Source organism: Pipistrellus hanaki (genome assembly GCF_964339955.1).
Source record: "Pipistrellus hanaki genome assembly, chromosome: X".
Lineage (NCBI taxonomy): Eukaryota > Metazoa > Chordata > Mammalia > Chiroptera > Vespertilionidae > Pipistrellus > Pipistrellus hanaki.
In genome coordinates, this window is record NC_140524.1 from 59614302 (window position 1) to 59636470 (window position 22169).

The 22169-nt window shown below is 36.4% G+C and overlaps 1 protein-coding gene across 7 annotated transcripts in view; it reads left to right on the plus strand.

Moving 5' to 3' along the window:
* DIAPH2 (diaphanous related formin 2) overlaps nt 1-22169 on the plus strand; it is a 942260-nt gene that overhangs the window by 433022 nt on the left and 487069 nt on the right. For all 7 annotated transcript variants that reach the window (XM_084870674.1, XM_084870677.1, XM_084870675.1 and 4 more), the window contains one exon: nt 19619-19720. In XM_084870674.1, the coding sequence (XP_084726800.1) occupies nt 19619-19720 (102 nt within the window). The remainder of the gene's footprint in view (nt 1-19618; nt 19721-22169) is intronic.

Genomic DNA, 22169 nt, shown 5'->3' on the forward strand with positions numbered 1-22169 from the left:
CCCTCGCGAAATTTCTCAAACCAACGCTGGCATTTTCTGGCGCTAACTGCATCTTGACCAAGAGTACTACAGATGTTTTTTGCAGCCTCACTTGCTTTTCTTCCTGATTGGAACTCGTAAAGCATGCAGTGCCGAATATGCTCTTCATCCGCCATCTTCTTAGCCCTAGTTCTGCAACAAAAACCAAACCAAACACAAACTTTTTCAAGCAAAACTTGTTAATTGCACTTCACACGTTCTGTAGATACCACGAGTTTGAAGGTTATGTCAATACAAGTCAACGCCAAGCAAGATTTTAAACGAATGTTGAAAAACGACATTAAGTATTACTAGACCTGATATACATGAAATCATTGCCAAAACTAATATCATAAAGCTTTTCCCCTCAGTATTCTTCTTGTGGTTTTACAGTTTCATGCCTTATGCTTAAATCTTTAATCTTCTTTGGATTGATTTTTATGTATAATGTAGAGGGCTAGTTTATTTTTATTTTTATTTTTTTGAATGTATACGTGTATGTCTGGTTTTGTTAGCACCAGTTGTTATAAAGACTGTCTTTTCTCCATCATGTATTTTTGAAGCCTGGACAAAATAAGTTGACCATATATTCATGGGTTTATTTCTGGCGTATCAATTCTGTTCCATTGTACTAATTATCTTACTTTATGCCAGTACCATACTGTTTTGATAACTGTAGTTTTGTTTGTTTTTTTTTTAAATCAGGAAGTGTGGTGTCTTGACCTTTGTTCTTTTTTCTCAAGATTACTTTGATTATTCTGGTGCACTATTTTTTAAAAAGCTTCTCCATTTATTTTACATGAAGACTAGAGGCCCGGTGCACAAAATTAGTGCAGGGAGTGGGGGTCCCCTCAGCACAGCCTGCACCCTCTCCAATTTGGGACCCCTCAGGGGACTTCCAGTTTAGGCCTGATCCTCGGATTCGAGCCTAAACCAGCAGTTGTACAATAAATCCCTCTCACAATCCGGACTGCTGGCTCCTAACTGTTAACTGCCCCCCCCCCCGCCAGCCTGGTCCCCCCAAACTGCCCCCTGCCAACCAGGTTGCCCCCAAATGCCCCCCCAACTGGCCTGATTGCCCCAAACTGCTCACCCTGCCAGCTTAATAGCACCCAACTGCCCCCACTGCCAGCTTGGTCGCCACACACAGCCTGCTGTTTAGTTCTTTGGTCTTCCCTCACTAACCCCCCTGCCAGCCTGGTTGCCTCATGCAGCCTGTTGTTCAGTAGTCTGTCTGGTTGTTTAGATCATAATGGCCCCTGGCTTTTTATATATTAGAATGGTGTTGAAAACAAATGTTCTACACCCTGAACAATAATTGATATTTTAAGTATTTTATTTTTTGCCAGTCTTGCAGATGTAAAAAAAAGAAAAAGAAAAAAAAGAATCTTAATTGTGTGTGGGTATTTCTTTGTTTTTTAGTACTAATGAGCCTGTTTGGAGACATTTGAGGCACTTATGAACCATTTCTGTTTCCTCTTCTATTAAATGCATGATCCAGTCTTTTGTTCTTTTTTTAAAAATAATTGTGTTGCTTATATTCTTCATCTTGATTTGTATGAGCTCTTAAATGTAGTTTAGAATAATAATATTTTGTTGCTTATGTCTTGCAAATGGTTACACATTTTCTTGTCTTTTATTTTTCTTCATGGTGTCTTTTCATAAAAGTAATTGCTAATTTTAATGTAATTTAAATTTATTAGCCTTTTTACGACTTTGTGTCTTTGTGTCTGATTTTAAAAATGTCTTTCTAATCTAAGGCCATATAGGTGTTATATTATTTTCCTCTGAAAGTTTGAAAGAGGTTGTCATTTACTTTTAAGTCTTTAATCCAGCTAGAATTGATTTTTGTGTATCCTATGAGGAACAGAATCAATTTCATTTTTTCACATATGAATAACTATTTTGCAGCATTATTAAAGCATTTATCATCCCCCTAATTTTTATAATGTTGCTTCTGTCATGTATCAGGATTATAAGAATGACTATGTTTAGGAGTGCTTAATTTCTCACCCATGGGCATATCCCTATTTCAATATCATAAATTCATTAATGATTATATAATTACTAGAGGCTTGGTGCCTGAAATTTGTGCACTGGGGGAGGGAGGTCCCCCATTCCCCCAGCCTGGCCTGTGCCCTCTCACAGTGTGGGAGGCCTGCAATTTATTGCCCTAAAGAGGTAGGCCCCACCCACATATTTAGGGCTCCTTGATGGATTGTGCCAAAGAGGTACGCTGAGCTGTGGGACCTGCAACCACACATGCAGCTTCAAGCCCCCACCCACCCACACAAGCACACTGCACATGTAACCTTTTAGAGATTGATTGTTATGTATGGTGTGAGGGTGTCATGGCATGCGAGCATCACGACCTCAAGGCTTTTATTAATAGGATAATAAGATTTGATCTGTGATAGGGGAATGACATTCTGGTTGTTCATCAGGGATGTGTCAATTATTATTCTCTATTCATTCAGCCACATAAATTTTATAATCAGCTTGTCAAGTTCCAACAATAAAAATGCTGTCAATATTTAATAGGAGTTACATAAGCAACCTGGATAAATTTTGGTATATTCAGATCTATATGATATTTGATTTTTCCTCTCTTTAAAGATGTCTCATTTGTCTTTTTTATTTACATCTTATTTATTTATTTATTTATTCATTCATTCATTCATTCATTCATTTATTTATTTTACTTCCAAAACCTTTTTTTGATGACCTAATTTATCTGTTGTTTCATATTTTGGTTATTTTATTTTTTAAACTTAAGTTAGACATAATTTTTTCTCTTTCATGTATTTTTACTTAGATTTAAGTAATGTATATACCTTCCTTCTTCAGTGAGAGAACTTCCTTCTAGAACTATTATACTTCTTACTGAAATGCATCTTTTAAAAGTACCTTTACTGCCTGTGTAGTCCTCTAAGATTTTTATGCTTTCCCATCTTATGTTTAAGTCCTTTATCCATTTTGAGTTTATTTTTGTGTAAGGTTTAAGTTGGTGGCCTAGTTTCATTTTTTTTTTTTGCATGTGTCTGTCCAGTTTTTCCAACACCATTTATTGGAGAGGCTGTCTTGTCTCCTTTGTATGCTCTTGCCTCCTTTGTTGAATATCAATTGGTTTGTGTCAATTTGCAGGTTCTCTGTTCTGTTCCATTGGTCTATGTGTCTATTCTTGTGCTATTACTATGCTGTTTTGAGAACAGTGGCTTTGTAATACAGCTTGATATCTGGTGTTGAGATCCCACCTACTTTATTCTTCTTTCTCAGGATTGCTGCAGCTATTTAGGTTTTTTTTTTTTTTTTTTTTTTTTTTTTTTTTTTTTTTTTTATTCCAGATGAATTTTTGGAGACTTTATTCTAGGTCTGTAAAATATGTCATTGGTATTTTAATGGGGATTGCATTGAATCTATAGATTGCTTTGGGTAGTATGGATGATGCTGATTCTACCATTAGAACACATTATATTTTTCCATCTGTTTATGTCTTCCTCTATCTCTTTTTTCAGTGTCCCATAGTTTTACAAGTACAGGTCTTTTACTTCCTTAGATATGTTTCTTCCTAGGTACCTTAATTTTTTTGGTGCAATGGTAAATGGGGTTGTTTTTTAATCTCTCTTTCTGTAAGTACACTATTGGTATATAGGAATGCCATAGATTTCTGGGTGTGAATTTTATATCCTGTTACGTTAACAAATTTATTTATTAAGTCTAATAATCGTTTAGGATTTTCTGTTTACAGTATCATGTCATCTCCGAGTAATGACAGTTTTACATCTTTTTTTCCCCCAATTTGGATACCTTTTATTTCTTCTTGTCTAATTTCTATAGCTAGTACTTCCAGTACTATGTAGAACAGGAGTGGTGAAAGTGGGCACCCCTGTCTTGTTCTGTTCTTAGGTGAAATACTTTAAGTTTTTACACATGTAATTATGTTTGTTGTAGGTTTGTCATATAAGGCTTTTATTATTAAACTAGCCTCTATTCCCAGTTTGCTTAGGGTTTTTGTCAAGAACGTGTGTTGGATTTTGTCAAATTCTCTTTCTGCATAAATTGATATGACTATGTGAGATATATATATATATATAAATTTTTTTACAGAGAGGAAGGGAAACGGATAGAAAGTTAGAAACATCAATGGGAGAGAAACATCTATCAGCTGCCTCCTGCACAACCTCTACTGGGGATGTGCCCACAACCAGGGGATGTGCCCTTGACCAGAATCAAACCTATGACTCTTTAATCCACAGGCCGATACTCTATCGACTGAGCCAAACCAGTCAGGGCATGACTGTGATTTTTAGCTCTCATTTTGTTTATGTTTATTGATTTGTGGATATTGTACTAGCCTTCCATCCCCAGGATAAATTCTACTTGGTTATTTTGTATGATCTTTCTGATGTACTGCTGGATCTGATTTGCTAGAATTTTGTTGAGGATTTTGGCATCTATGTTCATGATGGATATTGGCCTATAATTCTCTTTCATTGTGTTCTTTATCTGGTTTTGGTATTAGGGTGATGCTGGCTTTATAGAATGAGCTTGGAAGTGTTCCTTTATCTTATATTTCTGGAATACTCTGAGGAGGATAGGTTTTATTTATTCTTTGACTGGTAAAACTCCCCCTGTGAAGCCATCTGGCCCCAGGTTTTTGTTTGCTGTTAGCTTTTTGATGACTCCTTCAATTTCCTCCATAGTTTTCGGCCTATTGAGATTTTTAGATTATTCCTGATTGAGATTTGGAAGGTTGAAATCCACAGTCTGTAAAATCTCAGACATATGCTGTAGCAGTATCTTCATCGATATAGCTCCTAGGGCAATGGAAACTAAAGAGAAAATAAACAAATGGGGCTATATCAAAATAAAAAGTTCCTTTACAGCAAAAGAAATGATCAACAAAACAAGAAAGCCCACTGCATGGGAGGACATATTTGCCAATGTTATATCCAATAAGGGTTTAATCTCCAACATTTACAGGGAACTCATAAAACTTAACAAAAGGAAGATAAAAAATGGGCAATGGACCTACCATGTTTCCCCGAAAATAAAACATCCTCCAAAAATAAGACCTACTTACAGGTTTCCTTCTGAGTGAAATATAAGGCATCCCCTGAAAATAAGGCCCCCTTAGGCTCTGTCTCAGAATGAAAATTAATTTACCATAAACTGGTTGCTAGGGCTGCCCCGACTGGCATCTAGCAACCAGTGAAATTACGAGGAGTCCTGAGGTCACTGCTGTGTGGAGGCCACGCAGAGGTCGGAGTGAGCAGTGAGCCTCGGGCAGGAGAGAGGAGGAGACTTTTGCAGATGCCTGTAGAAGAAAAGGAGGATTAGAGCAGTCGGGATACTGCAAAGGTGGTGAGTGCTGGTCTGTCTCTGATGACACTACCTGATGCTCGAGGCTGCCCTCATGATGACTGAAGGTTCTTAGTCAGTGGCATACCCTGCTCCAGCCCAGATCCAGGCAGGCCCCAGGGGGTAAATGTGACAGTCTCCAGGCAGGCCCCAGGGGGTAAATGTCTGATAAAGGGGTAGAGGGGATGTCTGGTGAAGGTGTTCAGTGGCACAGGGGTGGGGGGAGGGGGATCACTTTAAATGACACAGGAGGATCAGAGGGGACAATCAAAATGACACAGGAGGATCAAAAGGGGTTACTAAAATAATAATTCCCCCTCTGATTCTCCTGTGCCATTTTGATTCCCCCCTCTGATCCCCCTTGTGTCATTTTAAGTGATCCCCCTCCCCCCACCTTGATATCCCAATTCCTTTTTTACCCCTAGAAATGAGCACAAAAAGAAAAAGCTACTCTGTGGAGAACAAGAAAGGAATCATGGAAGACTCTTGGGGCCAAAATCTTACTGCTTTCTGCAAAGAGAAGATGTTGAATATCCGAGTGGTTCGAAAATGGCGAGCAGAATATGGTAACCTCATTGAACAAGTGGACAAGAGAAACACTAAAAAGCATAAGTGTGGATCAGGTTGGCAACCATTATTTTCCAAGCTGGAAGACCTGATCTGTGAATGGGTTGTTGACAGGACAGCAAAGGCTTTGGTTGTGAATAGGGCTTAGATTCAAGAATTTGCCCTTGCAATGGCACCACAGTTTGACATAGCCCCCAAAGACTTCAAAGCATCACAACACTGGCTGGATAATTTCCTTTAGCGAAGTGAACTGTCTTTAAGAAGATCTACAACATTGTTTAGGTTGGAAAATACTCAAGTTATTAAGCGAGCACTTGCATTCAAGTCCTTTATTGACGATGCTGACTTCTCTAAATACAATCTTTCCAACATGATTGCTATGGATGAAACTGCAGTGTTTATGGGCCAGTCATCTCAAACAACAATTTTTTGAGTGCGGGGTGCCTCCTTGGTGTACATTCCCTCCACTGCTTATGAAAGTGCACGTGTTTTCTGTATTTTGGCAATTCATCTGGATGGCACTAAAATCCCACCTTTAATCAGTTCTAAGGGCAAGAAGGAAAAAATTGAATGTGTTTTGGGCGTTTTTATTCTTGAAACTGAAAAAGCCTGGGCCACACAAGCAGTTATAAGGAAGTGGGTTGATTTAATGCTGCTGCTTGTTATGCGAGGGAGCCAAAGAGGTCTGCTAGTCTGGGATGCAGCCAGCACTCACCACGCTAAAGACATGAAGACATTTCTTCACGAATGAAAAATAGATCAGATAATGATTCCCGCAGGAATGATGGCCTATCTCCAGACTCTTGATATTGCAATAAACAAGCTATTCAAAGACAATTTGCACATGGAAATTAATGACTACATTGAAAATAGAATGGAGAGAAATCAGCATGGAAACTTTGTGAAACCTAAACTGCAAGAAGTTGTAACTTGGGTGAAGAATTCATGGGAGAAATCACTGAAAGTTGCATTGCAAATGCACTGCAAGCAGGCTACCTTGACAAGAAGTACTCATTTAAAGACAGTGCTATTGCTAAACATGAGAGCTTTGGTCCACTGATTCTGAAAAAAATGGAGTCACAAGAAATTCACCAGGAAATTCAGGAATTGGATTGTTATGATGATGTTCCAGAAGATGATGACATGATTGTCATTGAATAAATGAGTAAATTCTTGATACTGTAGGATTCAGAGTTTGTGTGGTTTGTGTTGACAACTACCATACTACCGTACCGTATACAGGTAATAAATTTCTTTTATTTTTATTTAACAATAAATGTGTACCGTATTCTTCTTCATGGAAAAATAAGACACCCCCTGAAAATAAGACCTAGCGCATCTTTGGGAGCAAAAATTAATATAAGACACTGTCTTATTTTTGGGAAAGCAGGGTAAATAGATACTTTTTAAAAGAAGACTTAAAGAAGGTCAAGAGAAATATGAGAACATGCTCAAATTCACTAATCATCTGAGAGATGCATATCAAAATGACAGTGAGGTACCACCTGTCAGAACAGCTATCAACAAATCAACATATGACAGGTACTGGTGAAAATATGGAGAAAAAGGAATGCATACTGGTGCAGCCACTGTGGAGAACAATATGGAGTTTCCTCAAAAAACTACAAATGGAACTCCCAATTGACCCAGTGACACCACCCCAATAAACTACAAACACCAATTAGAAAGGATATATGCACCCCTCTGTTCATAGCAGTACAATTTACAATAGCTAAGATTTGGAAATAGCCTAAGTGCCCATCAGCAGATGAGTGGATTAAAAAAACAATGATACATCTACACAATGGAATACTACACTGCTGTAAAAAGGAAAGAACTCCTGCCATTTGCAACAGCATGAATGGAAATGGTGAGCACTATGCTAAGCGAAATAAACCAGTCAGAGAAAGATAAATATCACATGATCTCACTCATTTTTGGAATATAATTGAACAACATACACTTATGAACAAAAACAGATCCAGTGACAGAGAAGCATGGATCAGACCATCAAACATCAAAGGGAAGATAGGGGAGTTCAGGGGTAAGGAGTAAAGTTCAACCAAAGGACTTTTATGCATACATATAAGCCTAACCAATGAACACAGACAGTAGGGGGGGTGAGGGCATGAGCTGGGAGGTGGACAGGTCAATGGGAGGATAAGGTCACATATGTAATACCTTAATCAATAAAGAAAAAATATTACCTTGAATAAAACGTTCTAAAAAGATACCTTTAGTGGGGTTCTGGTCATAGTAAGCACTTTTTCTTTGTTTGATAATTTTATATTTCATCCTTGTTAAAAGATATTTTCAATGGTAATCTAATTCTAGCTTGTAAATTATTTCAGCAGTGCTTAAAAATTATTTCATCATATTTCTGTTTTGATTGTTGTAAGGCAACCTATACTCTAAATTATTCTCTGGCAGTAACCTGTCCATTCTATTTTTTAAATCTTCATTTTGTCTTGATGTTCTGTAGTTTCATTGCAGAATCACTTTGTGTAGATTTATTTTATTTATCATTTTGTTTATCCTGATTCATTGGACTTCCTGAATTAAAAGATTATTCTGTTTTATGAATTCTGGAAATTTATTAGCTATTTTTATTTAGAATATCTCTCCCCTCAATACTCTTTATTCTTGCCTTTGGTAACTTCTATTGAGAGTATTTTAAACATTCTCACTCTAATCTGGGTTTTTTGTTTGTTTGTTTTTACCTTTCATATTTTTGTCTTTATGTACTATACTCCAATAAGGTTTTTCAGGCTTCTAGTTTATTGTTTTATGATTTGTGACTAATCTTCTGTTTTACCTATACAATGAATTTCTAATGTCAGTTATTATGTTTCTTAAATCTAGAGATTCTTTGCTTTTCAAATAGTGTATTGTATGTCTTTATAAGCCTGTTTTGTTTTTGCCTACTCTTACTGTTTGCTTCTTTTTGTGTTATCTGTATTATTTTTCATTGTGAACTAATGATTGCTGACTCTTTATCTGTGAAAGTACTTTATTTATTTGGATTTTTATTTATTTTTTTCTTTTTATTGAATTTATTGGAGTGATATTAGTTAGTATAATTGTATGAGTTTCTGCTATACAATTCAATAATACATCATCTGTATATTGTACTGAGTTCACCACCTCGTCAAGTCTCCATCCATCACCATTTACACCCCCTTTATAAGCTCCTCCTTCTGCCAATAACCACACTCTTGTCCATGTCCATGAGTTTGTTTGTTTTTTCTTCCTCTCTCTCTCTTCCCACTCTCCCCGAATCCATCCATTCTCCTCCTGACAGCTGTCAGCCTGATCTCTAGATATTGGTTTATCTATATTTTGCTTATTAGCTCATTTTGTTCAGGTAGGATTCAGCTTTGAAAACATCTGTATATATTTTATAGTAATGCATCTTTGCATTTGTTTGTAGCAGTTAGCGTGGTCATAATAAAGTGATATTTAAAGAAAACAGAGTACAGCATAAATAAGATATTGTACACTTGTTACCTGTTTTAGCTAATACAAATCTATTATGTATCTGAGAATATCCGTTTGGCCTCTTTTAATGAAAAGATGTTTTATTTGAAATATCTTAATTTAAAATACAAGAACGATATATTATTTATAAAATATTAATAATGGATATTATACTTATACTTAGGAAGGATATATTACATTTGGGTATGGACATGCACACCTCATATGCTATTCAATATTTATAGTGAGTCATTCACTCTATATGTTCTATATTTTTTAATTTTTAAAATCACCTTTTAGGTTTAATATGATTTCTGATTTTTATTTTTGAGTATGAAGTAGGACAAATAAAATAGAAGTTAATTAGCATCCAGGGAATGCTTTTCAATAATTATCTTTACATTAACTGTAAATCATTTAAATTACTTCAGTAAGCAATACATTTTTTCTGCAAATAGGATCATGACTTTAATGGAAGTCAAATTTTTTATGAACAAAGTGGTCACATTTTTTCCTTTTATAATTATAAAAGTTGTAAATATGTCTGCAATTTCCATTAGTCTACTACAGAACTAGAACACTTTGAATAATTTAATTTAATTGAAAGTAAGAAATGTTTAATACCATGTGATTTCCCTGACCAAGATTTTTGGCTGTAGAATTTCAAAGAAGGGTTCAGCCCAAAAGATTTTGCTAGAAAGAATACTCAAACTGTGACTGAGTTATCACTGCCAGTTTGGAAGCTTAGAAACTGGATAGGATGCCAGTCCTATGAGCATTAGGGGCCATTAGGAGAAGCTGATAAGAGTGAGGGGACAGAGTGAGGATGAATTCATCTTTAGATTTGTTCAATTTGAGTTAGTGATGGGACATCTAGGTGGGACTTTCAATTAGAAATATGGAAGTTGAAGGTAGGTCAGAGGCTGAGGGCTGGTACTGTTCATTTGACATTATTAGCACTGAGGTGCTATTGATCCTTGGAGAGTTGATGAGCTTACCAGGAACTGAGTTAATGTTAAGTCTCAGAATGTAATGTAATTTTTTAAGGAAAAGTTGTTGTTTGTTTTTACCTGGGCCAAGTTGAAGATTAAATAGGTAGGAAAGTTTTCTAAAGGCTGCCTCTTTCAGCACGCAATTGTTATATTCCAAGGTTGATTTTTCTAATCTAGGTTTTCAATGCTTGTTTATGCATATTTATTTATTTAAGATGAGAGAGAGAGAGAGAGACATTGATTTGTTGTTCCACTTATTTATGCATTCATTGGTTGATCCTTGTATGTGCCCTGACCAGGTATGGAATGCATAACAGCATATCAGGACGATACTCTAAGCAACTTAGCTACCTGTCAATTAATTTTTTTTTAAAAGAAGTGGCTCCCTGAAGTGGGCTAGAAAATCTCCCCCTGAATTTTTTGTCTAGCCAAGCAGCATTTTAACATACTGTTAGGGGCTCATGGAGTCTCTTTTAGGAGTTACAAAAATGTTAGGAGTTTCTAACCAAAAGGAGAGAATTGTAGCATGACCACCTGACAAGAAATGCTACGTGGATAAACTGCAACACAAATTACTTTCATATGCTGACTTTAGTTCCACAGTGTCAGCAGGTGTATATCATCTGTGTAAGAGCAGGTTCTCCAGTGCTTAATGGGGTGATAATCACGTCATTGGCAGCTAGTATATTTGAGTTGAGTGGATGAAATACACAAAAAAAGTATAGAACCAGACCTGGAATCAAAGTTTTTGCCATTCAACTCAAAGCAAAAAACAAGAACACAAGAATGTGATATCAGAAAATTAAATACAATTAATTTAAGAAATATACCTTAAGGAAATGTTGAATAATTTATTGTATTTAAGGGATTGAGTTTTTTGACCAGATTAAATGGGGGAGGTTTGTGTTAAGTTCACCTGTATTTTGCCAAGACTTTGGGGAAATATTTCTTATCTGGATTTTTAGAAAAATAAAATATTTGTCAACATAAATAAAAATCATACTGTTTATATATCTGTGTATATATCGGATATAAAATTTTGTATATGTGCTATAATATATTTTAAAGACTTTAGTAAATAATAAATTTTTAAAAAGAAATATTGGCCCCAATTCATATATGTAGAAGATGATAGACTTAATCCCAGTGAACCTAACTCTGCTCTCCTACTACTAAAAAGACTTAATGAGATATAAGGTAAAAAAGAAAGGTTATGTTTTGGCAAGAAGGAAAGGGCATTATGGTTCAATACCTTCACTTAACTAACCTTTAAGTATGCAATTAACATTTAAAGGAAATAAAAGTTTTGGAAGTGTTATAGAATAATTGAAGAAATGTAAAAAGTAGTTAAAATCTCAGGGTCTGTTAGGAGAAATTCTTTAGATAACAGTGACAGTTATCAGAAAGTGAATTTGTGATGCATAAAAGGTGAAGAAAAGTCTGCTCATTTGGTGATATAGTTACTGCTTTCCCCTTTGTTGTTTTCTTTGTGAATTTCAGCTCATTGACATTTTCAAGGATGAAACTTTCCTACTACCCAGGATTGATCTTTCAAACACAAATCTTGAAATATTGGAAAGAAACTTCTCAGTAGTAACCAGGAGCAATAGAAGGGAGAAATGGAAGGGCATATTTGCCTATTAACTCTGTAATAATCTGTTTTATTTAAAAAATTATAATTTCTAGATTGTGCTCTTAGGAACAGCTGTTCCCTTACATTGTAGATGGTGTATGGACTCACCTTTGCTATTTAATTAGAGAATATATGTATATATCTAGTGATAGTATCAGTAAGGTACATAAAGTCAAAAGCTATTTAAAATTTTGAAGTACAGAGTGCTATCCTGGCTGGTGTGGTTCAGTTGGCTGAGCATTATCCCATGTGCTGAGAGGTCCTGGTTTGATTCCAGGTCAGGGAACATGCCCAGGTTGTTGGCTCAATTCCTATTAGAGGGTATGCAGGGGGCATACAATTGATGTTTCTCTCTTATTGGTGTTACTCTCTCCTTCTCTCTTCTTCTGTGTCTCTCAAAAAACAAATCAATAAAAGACATATTTTAAATAAAGTCCAGTTCACATCAGTTCACCTCTATTTTTCTTGCTCTTGCGGGACCTTAACTATTTTCCAAGCCCCTACATTAGATGTTTCCAGATGTGTCAGGAAATAACTTACACATTCCATGATTTGTGTCAGCTTCCATGTAGTATCTGCGGGGGGTGATTTCCCTCATCTTCTATTTTGAACCCTCTCCTGGAGCTAGTGTGGAGAGAGGGGAAGAGTTTCTTTTTGGGCACAGCTGATGTGTACTGCTACAGGTGTGGGGTATTCTGTGGCAAAGTGTAGAATGTAGAAACGTGTTTCTTCCATTTTCTCCTTTTTAAGCATACTTGATTAGAATATACCAGTGCAATGCTCATCATATAGTTTTCCTTTCCACAGCACCTAGACATATGACTGTGTGGATAGACCAGGCCTGGAGACACATCCATGAAATATATTTGCTGCACTCAGAAACACCCAATCATTTTCAAAATGCAGGTCTTTTTTACTGGATCTATTCTGATTCTCTGAACCACACTACCCTAGGAAATCCCTTAGTTCAATGTACAAATAGACTTGCCCCTGATTCTTTGGACTATCCACTTTGTCTCAGACTGTGCCTTGAACATCTACATTTTTTCATTTTCTCTCTTGGCATGCTTTTGATTAGTAGCTGAAGGGTAGTAGAGGGAAATGAGTAGCACTATCTCTCTCTCTACATTGTCTTCTTTTTAATCCTTACCTGAGGATACTTTTTCCACTGACTTTTAGAGAGAGAGGAAGGGAGGAAGTAAGGGGCAGAGAAGAAGGTGAGGAGAACATCATATGAGAGAGAAACATTGATTGATTGCCTCTTGAAAGTGCCCTGACTAGGGCAGAACCAAGGATTGAACCTGAAACCCAGGTATGTGCCCTTTACTAGGGATTGAACCCATGAACCTTCAGTACAAAGGCCTGTGTTCTAACCACTGAGTAATCAGTCAGGGCTTCTTTGTCTTCTTAACCTTCCTCTTCTATTCAGGAATTTATGGGCATGGAAACATATTAATGTCCAATCTTATACAAAATATCTGTCTATAAAGTTTGTATGTAAAGATTAGGTATATTTAAGCATTTGCTATGATGCCACTTGTAACATGGGATTCTAGAGGTAGCTGACTCATTAAGCACTAAATAGTGTTATAGTAGTAGGTTTCTGTAACACCTGTGAAAGAATGAGTTTCTTTCCAATCCTTACTTGCAAATAGAACCTTATAATCACTGGCAGTTATATAGGCTTGTGACTCAGTCACAAAATGATATCTAGAATCAAAATATATCTAAGCCCACTAAATGCATTAAACATTTCATAGAGCTGAACAGAGAAAGAAAAGATGTTACCTACTGTGGAGCTTGTATCCTAAAGATGAGTCAATCAGTTACCTGTAGTTACAAGAGAAACAAAATAACAAATTTCACATTCTGAGCTAAAATTTTACTTTCAGCTTGATTCATTCTATTATACAGGTAAAACTTAAAATTGAAATGTAACATTTAAAGTATACAAATTGATATTTTTTTGGTAATCATACCTAATAAAAGAGTAATATGCAAATTAACCATCACTCCTCTATACTCACAAACCAAGCCCACCAGCCAATCAGAATGAGTATGCAAATAAACCAAACCAAGATGGTTACAGCCACAGAGAGCAGGAGAGAGGCTTGGGTTTCCCAGGCAATGGAGGAAGCCAAGCTTTCCACCTGTCCTTGCCAGCCTAAGCCTCCACTCCAGGCTACAAAGTTTTAATTATAGAAGATACTTAAAACCCAACAGAAATGGCTGCTTGCCATGAGCAAGCAGTAGGCTTGGCTCCACTCCAGGCTACAAAGTTTCAATTGTAGAAGGTAAATAAACTCCAGATACCAGGGCCTCCACTTGGGTTGCCAGGGGTCATGTCTGGCCTGCAAACCACCACAGGCCCCTCACTCAGGCCACCCCATATCCCAAGGGAACCCCCACCCTGATCCAGGACACCCTAAAGGCAAACCAGCTGACCCCCACCCGTGCACCAGGCCTCTATCCTATCTAATAAAAGACTAATATGCAGATTGACCATCGCTCCAACACACAATATGACTGCCCCCATGTGGTCACAAGATGGCCACCACAAGAGGGCCAGCAGGGGAGGGCAGTTGGGAGGGAACTGGCCTGCAAGGAAGGGCAGTTAAGAGGGATCAGGCTTGCAAGGGAGGGCAGTTGGAGGCAATCACCCCTTCAGGGGAGGACAGTTAGGGGTGGCCAGGCTGGCAGAGGAGGGAATTTGGGGGAAAACAGGTTGGTAGGGGAGCAGTTGGACATTAATCTGGCAGGCAGGTGAGCAGTTGGGAGCCAGCAGTCCTGGATTGTGAGAGCGATGTCCGACTGCCCGTTTAGGCCAGATCTCACTGGGATCAGGACTAAACGGGCAGTCGGATATCCCTTGTGTGGTCCCAGATTGGAGAAGGTGCAGGCTGGGCTGAGGGACAACCCCCCTGCCCCATGCACGAATTTTGTGCACTGGGCCTCTAGTTTTAAATAATGTTCTTCATCTTCCTAAATTAGTTCACTAGTAGTAAAACTTAAACATGTTGCCAAACTGATTCTTTGTTTTTCTTAATAACATACTTTGGGGGGGAAAAAATTAAAAGAGAAAAATTTTACAAAACAAGTGAATAATTTACATGTACCAAACATATTCTGGAAAAATGGAAATGAAATCTTGGTATTTACTTACAAGATAATGATATTATTGATGCAAAATAATGGATGTTCTTAATTTTGTTGGATTATAGATATGTGTTGTTATATCAATATCAGTATTTCTTTTAAGTCAGAGGACATGGTATTTTAAATCTTTAGTCTCATTAGTTACACAATGGGTACAATTGAAGGTCTAGAACATAAAAGATAAGTGGAGGGAACAAAAGAGCACCTAAATAGAACATGATATAGTTGTTTCCGCTTGGACTCATGATATATGTTGCCTATTCATTTTTTTTAATGTGGAAAAATTTATAACATAAAATTTACCATTTATTTATTTTTGTCATTAAGTATAATTACATTGTTGTTTAACCATCACCACTATTTCCAGACATTTTCATTACTCCAAACAAAAACAATATACTTGTTAAGCAGTTACTCCCAATTTCCCTCTGTTCCCAGGCCCTGGTAAACTCTATTCTACTCTCTGTAAGAATTTGTCTCTTCTAGATACCATATGTAAGTGGATTCATACAATATTTGTCCTTTTGTTTCTATCATTCATGGTTCATGCATGCTTTGGCATGTATCAAAACTTCATTTTTGGCCGGAACATATATTTTTGGTTATATACCACATTTGATTAATTTATATGTATATGTTGGTAGATAAACCTATTATTCTGGCTATTGAATAACAATGCTGTGAACATTATGAGTACGTTTTTGAGACCCACAGGAACTGTTTTCAGTTCTTTTTGGTATATATCTAGGGATGTAATTGTGGGGTCATATGGTAATTGTTAGTTTATTTTTTTAATCTCGAGTGTTCAAAAGTAATTCTGTTTGATTTATGAGAAACCACTAATATGTAATACTCTGTTCTTATACATTTACTAGTAGTCTTGCGTATGAATCTGTGCATCAGTAGCTCTCCAGTAGCTCTCCAGTAGCTTGATGCTGCCCTCCTGTAGCTCCCCTCACCCCCTTATAACTTGCTGTCCTGCCCTCTCCTGTAGCTCTCAGCTGCCCCACCCTCCTGCTGATCTATGATCTGGTTGTTTCATGGTTGGCCGTTACACTACATGGCGTAACTACCATTTGCATATTATATCTTTATTATATAGGATGCCCCCCTCCCTTTTGTATTCTTGTTTTCATAGATTAAATCTTTGTAAGTTTCATGCTCATCAACAGATTTATAATTATTATTTTATGCATTTAATTTCTAAATTATACAGAAAAAAGTACAGGAGTTATAAACCAAAAGTACAGTAACATTTTTATATTTACCTATGTGGTTACTTTTATAATCACTTTTTATTTTTCTTTATGTCCTTAATTTATTGTTTAGTGTTCTTTCAGTTCTGCTTATAGGACCTCCTTTAGTATTTTTTGCAGGACAGACTTGCTAGCAATAAATTATCTGTTTTCAGTTTTATTTTGTTAATTGGGATTGTCGTAGTTTCTTCTTTATTTTTGAAGGATGGTTATTTTCTGGATATGGAATTCATGGTTGAAAGTCTTAATTTTTATTTTTTATTTTAGTACTTCAAATATGTTGTTCCCCTAACTTTTGGCTCCCATGGAACAAATTAGATATTAATTTTATTGATGATCCCTTGAATGTAACAAGTTATTTCTCTCTTACTGCTTTAAAAATTATTTTTCTTTATTTCTGACCACTTAATTAGAAAGTATCTAGTGTGAACATGTTTGATATTCTGCTTATAGTTGTTGAACTTCTTGGATGTGTACGAGTATATTTAATGTTTCATCAGATTTTGGAATATTTTTTTCTGTCCCTTTTCCTTTTTCCTGGGAATCCTGTGATGCACATGTTTATATGCTTGATGGTATTACACCCATCCCTCAGGCTCTGTTTATTTTTGTTTATTCTATTTTCTTTCTCCTCAAACTGGATCTTTTTAATTTCCTTATCTTCAAATCGCTGATCCTTTCTTCTGTATGCTGCAGTCTACTGTTGAATCCCTTAAGTTAATTTTTCATTTCAGTTACTGTATTTGTCACGTTCAGAATTTCTGTTTGATTCCTTTTTATAGTTTCTATGTCTTTATTGATATTCTCGTTCCATTCACACATTATTTTTCTGATTTCCTTTAATTATTTGTGCATAGTTTCTTTTAGCTCATTGAATATATTCAAGTTAAGACAGTTGATGTAATCTTTTTGATTAGTTACTCCAAAATCTGAGTTTCTTCAGGGTGAGTTTCTGGCAAATTATTTTTTCCTAAGCATAGGCAATGCTTTTCTGGTTGTTTTTGTTTTGCATACTTTGTAATTTTTGTTGTTTTTGAGAACTGGCATTTGAGTGTATTACAACACTGAAAATCTGATTTTCTCATTTCTTATAGACAGCTTATTTTTATTTGCTAGGGTCTATAGACATTTGTGACTTTTCTAAACATTTTTTGCAAAGTGTACTTTTCCTTGTGTGTGACCACTGAAGTTTGAGTTTTATTATCACTAATGTCAGCCAGTGATCTGGCAAAGATTTCCTTAAATGTCTGGTTCCAAATTGCAGGGGAATTGTTTCTGTCTGTTCAAACCTGATTGATTTCAGTAGTGAAAGCTGGTGCAACCAAGAGGGTAGAAACCAAGGCAAACATTTTCACTGTTCCTTCAGAGAATTGCCAAGCCAACCAAAATGTATAGCCTAAAATTTTAGAGAAAGAGGTCCTCCTGCCTACCCTGGAATCAGCCAGCTCCTACAGGAACTATCCACACAGTGATGCTGAGGAATGGAATATCTTGCCTGTTTTGTACATGTCATTCTCTTAACAGAAAACAGCAGTGACTTCATGAAACATTTACCTTGTTGTAAATATTTAGTTAGGTGCCAGAGTTCTAAAAGAGTTTATTTAAATCACTCTTTCTAGCACACTGGTGGCTTTGCTGAAGGAGTAATCCCTGGAACTTCCTTCTCTGCTAATCTGTGCCAATCCCTACATTCTTAAGTCTTTGTTTCTTACTTTTTTCCTTTTCATATGTCTTTTGGAATCCCATTCAAGTTCCCAATAGGTTGGTTGCAGGCTAGTGCAGTAATAATTAGAATTGTACCAAAGTCCAAAATAAACCAGGTTGATATGCATTAATCAATTTTGATTATTTTATGAGTCAGACATTAGCATACATCAGATTTCATCACTTTTGATTAAGTCTTCATTAAAGTGAAATGCATTGTGTATTTAAATACAGACATTATGAACAATGGGAGATTACTTTTATAGGTTTAGTGTGGGTTTATAAGACTGAAAATGATTCCAAACTTTTCCAATTATGAAGAGCATAGCTGGTTATTATTTATTGTTGCACATGATTTAATGTCTTCATAGTATTTTTGTTAATTATCATGCCAAAAAATAAAGTTTAAAATTCATTTTATAGCCCTGGCTAGTTTGGCTCATTGGATAGAGCATTGGCGTGTGGACTGAAGGGTCCTGGGTTTGATTCCAGTCAAGGGCATGTACCTGGGTTGTGGGCTCAATCCCCAGTGGGGGGCATGCAGGAGGCAGCCAATCAATGATTCTCTCTCATCATTGATATGTGTATCTCTCTCTCCTTTTTTCTTCCTTTCTGAAATGAATAAAAATATTTTAAAAAACCATGTTATATATTTAAGACCCAAAATGTTGGCCAATTTAATGCTATGTGATGTCATTTATTGTTATATGATCTATTTATTAAACTTTTATTTTTAGTGCATAGTAACTATATACAGCCGTATTTTCCGGTGTATAAGACGACTTTTGAAACGAAAAAAAAGTCAACCGAAAATCAGGGGCAAAAGACCAAAATTGCACAAAAATTATCTGCAGATCTTGATGGCAAAGTAAGTCTTTTCTTTGAAGTGGGGGGTAGTCTTATACAGCGAATATAGGCCTAAACCTATGTTTTAATTGTAAATTAGGGGTCGTCTTATATGCCAGAAAATATGGTATATATTCACATTAAATTGTAGTTCATTTTTTAAAATTTTATGAAGAGCAGTAGAAATTGGTACTATAACAGAACCACAATCAGAAATGTATCTACTGTTCTATTTTATTACTTTTTTATTGATTATGGTCTCACATAATTGTCCTTATTCCCCCATTCCCATCCCAAACCCCTCCGTAGATATGCCCGCCCCCCAACCCCTGTTGTCAGTGGCCACTGGCTAGGCCCATATGTATGCACACAAGTCCTTTGGTTGATCTCTTCCCCTTACCCCTATCCTCTCTTACTTTCCCTCTGAGGTTTGATAGTCTGATTGCTGCTTCTCTTTCTCTGGGTCTGTTTCTGTTGTTCATTATTTCCTCTAGATGTGTGAGATCATGTGATCCAAGAAATACCCTTGTAAGAACCTAAAGTGCAACAAGCCATAATGGTTATGATAATTCTAATAAAATACTAAATATTTATACTTTTTTTTTTAGAACCTTGTTAAATATCTTCCAGAGCAGAAGGTTCTCAATGAATTAGCGCAGCTGAAGAATGAGTATGATGACCTTTGTGAGCCTGAACAATTTGGAGCTGTGGTATGTATCTAGCACAAGGAACCACAAACTCAATTTGAAGGTAGCACTTACCAGAAAGAGTGTAAAGGAAGACATACCAGTTGTGTACTTTTGTTTTACTATATAGCTACATAAATAATATAATATTGGCTATCAGGCTAAAAACAATAACAACAAAAGAAAAACAACCCTCCTTGTTTGTTATCAATTGTCATGGCATTGAAAAATAAAGAAATTAATATCTATTTGCTTTAAACATTTAATTATTTTAATTGTTTTTAGAGAGAAGGAGGAAGAGAATGAGGGAGAAATGTAGATGTGATGGAAAAACAACAGATCATTTGCCTCCTATAAAGAACCCAAGCAACACAACCGGGGATCAAACCTACAGCCTGGTTATGTGCCCTGAACGGGAATCAAACTTGCAAAATTTTTGTGTGTAGGACAATGCTCCAACCAACTGAGTCACACTGGACAGGAATTAATATTTATACCTTATAAAATATTTCAAAATATCTCATAGGAACAAGTCCATACTAGTCCTGCTATTTAATTAGTGTATGAAAAATAATATATGTATAATTCTATTGGATATTTTTTTCTATTTAGATCTTAATGATAGAATTTTGAACCCCCCCCCCTAAATTTAGGCTAATAAAAAGGGTTCTAATTACATAATTAACAATATTCTGGATTTTTTTGTGGTATATATTATGTCAGAAAAAGCACGGGGATTTTTAGATTTCCTATGGAGTGTCATTAATTGACTAAAGGTTTTAAATACACTGTTTGGAGTGGAAAAAGGATCTCATAAATACACATCATGCTTTAGTGAGGTTAAATCACTATTTCAATGTATTATGTTCACTTATCCCTTCTTTCTTTTAAGGGGTACAAGAGATGGGTAGGTATACATCATGTATTAAAGAATACAGTTATATGTTTTCAGTACTGCCCAAATATGCTATTCAAATAATTGCCACCAAAAAAAGGTAGGAAACAGGGCATAATGATGTATTTAATTTCTCAGAGGAAGAGCTGTTTTTTATTTAGATGCACAATACAAGTTTGTTGGCTATAGGATTAAGCAGTTCTAGTATAGCTGCCAGCTTTCTCTGGCTCCCTGAACAGTTTCCATCTGCCTGCAAAGACTTCAAATTACCATCAGACCTAATAGTCCAACACAATGTCAGCTTCATCCAAAATATTTTACAACCCTTTTAATAAATAGTAATATATCTGAATTGATCCGATTTGGTACTTTGCAATTTAAAAGTCCTGTTTAAAGTCTCAATGTGATAGATGGGACAGAGAATGTTCCTTTTGAACATGTGAATTAACTGCTTGCCCTTATTTAGAGTTTATTAATTCTCAGATATGGAATTGCATACACTGATCTAGGAGGATTCTTTCAAAGCCTTGAAAAGCAAATAAGGACTGTATGTTTGGGATGGGCTAGAACATGTAAATGTGCCTGAGGAAGAGATTTCTCCCATTTTTGATTTAGGTAAACAAATCTGAACTGGCTAAATATTATTTATTAAATAGCAGCAATTTAGTGGAGTATTAAATACTAAAGTTTTATAGACCAATGTTCAAACTTAAAACCTAAGCTGCTTGAATTCTTTCTGTAATTGAAGCGAGACTGTGTACCATCTGAGAATTCAGCTGTGTCAATGATGATGAGTTTTACAGTAGGTACACTACACAATTTCTCTGAAGCCATTTTTTTTTAATGTAGTTTATCTTGGAAGATGTATTAGTTTGCCAAGCAAGTCCTTCAAGAGGAATATCCTTGGTACCACAATGCTAAAATGAAGTTTGGGGACATAAAAAGCAATATACCTTCTGAACTTAAAGCAAAATAGAAAATGGAAGAGAATTTTGTTTATGCACCTGACCACAAATAATCATCGTGCTCTGTACACGAAGTCACCTGGTCTTCTTATTTACTCTCCCCATGCATAGCTACATGTCTGGAGGGGAAAACATCAAGGACACTACAAAGTAGTTTTTGTTATCGGAATTTTCTAAGGCAGTATCAATCAGTATTTGCCAAATAAAGTCTAGATCATCTATATACTAGTATATAAAAAGCCAGCAACTATAACACCTTAATGACCATTGGGGCCAGTGAACTGGCCCAATCCAGGGGGTGATAGATGGGACAGAGAATGTTCCTTTAGAACATTCTTTGTCCTGAGGCTCCGCCCCCCCCCCAGCTGGCCCTGCCCCTAATGGGCCTCTTCCACCCCAATCGAGGGCGGGGTGCCAGCCAACCCCTGTGGCCCTTTGGCCCTTCCCCTGGCCAGCCCACCCCTAATCTACCTATGCAACCCTGATAGGCCTGTAGCCCCTCCCCCAGGTTGGCTCCACCCCTGATCACCCCTGCACCCCAGTGGGGAGGGTGGCTGGCCAACTTCCTGCAGCAGCTCTCCCAGCTGGTCCCACCTCCAATGAGCTCCACCAT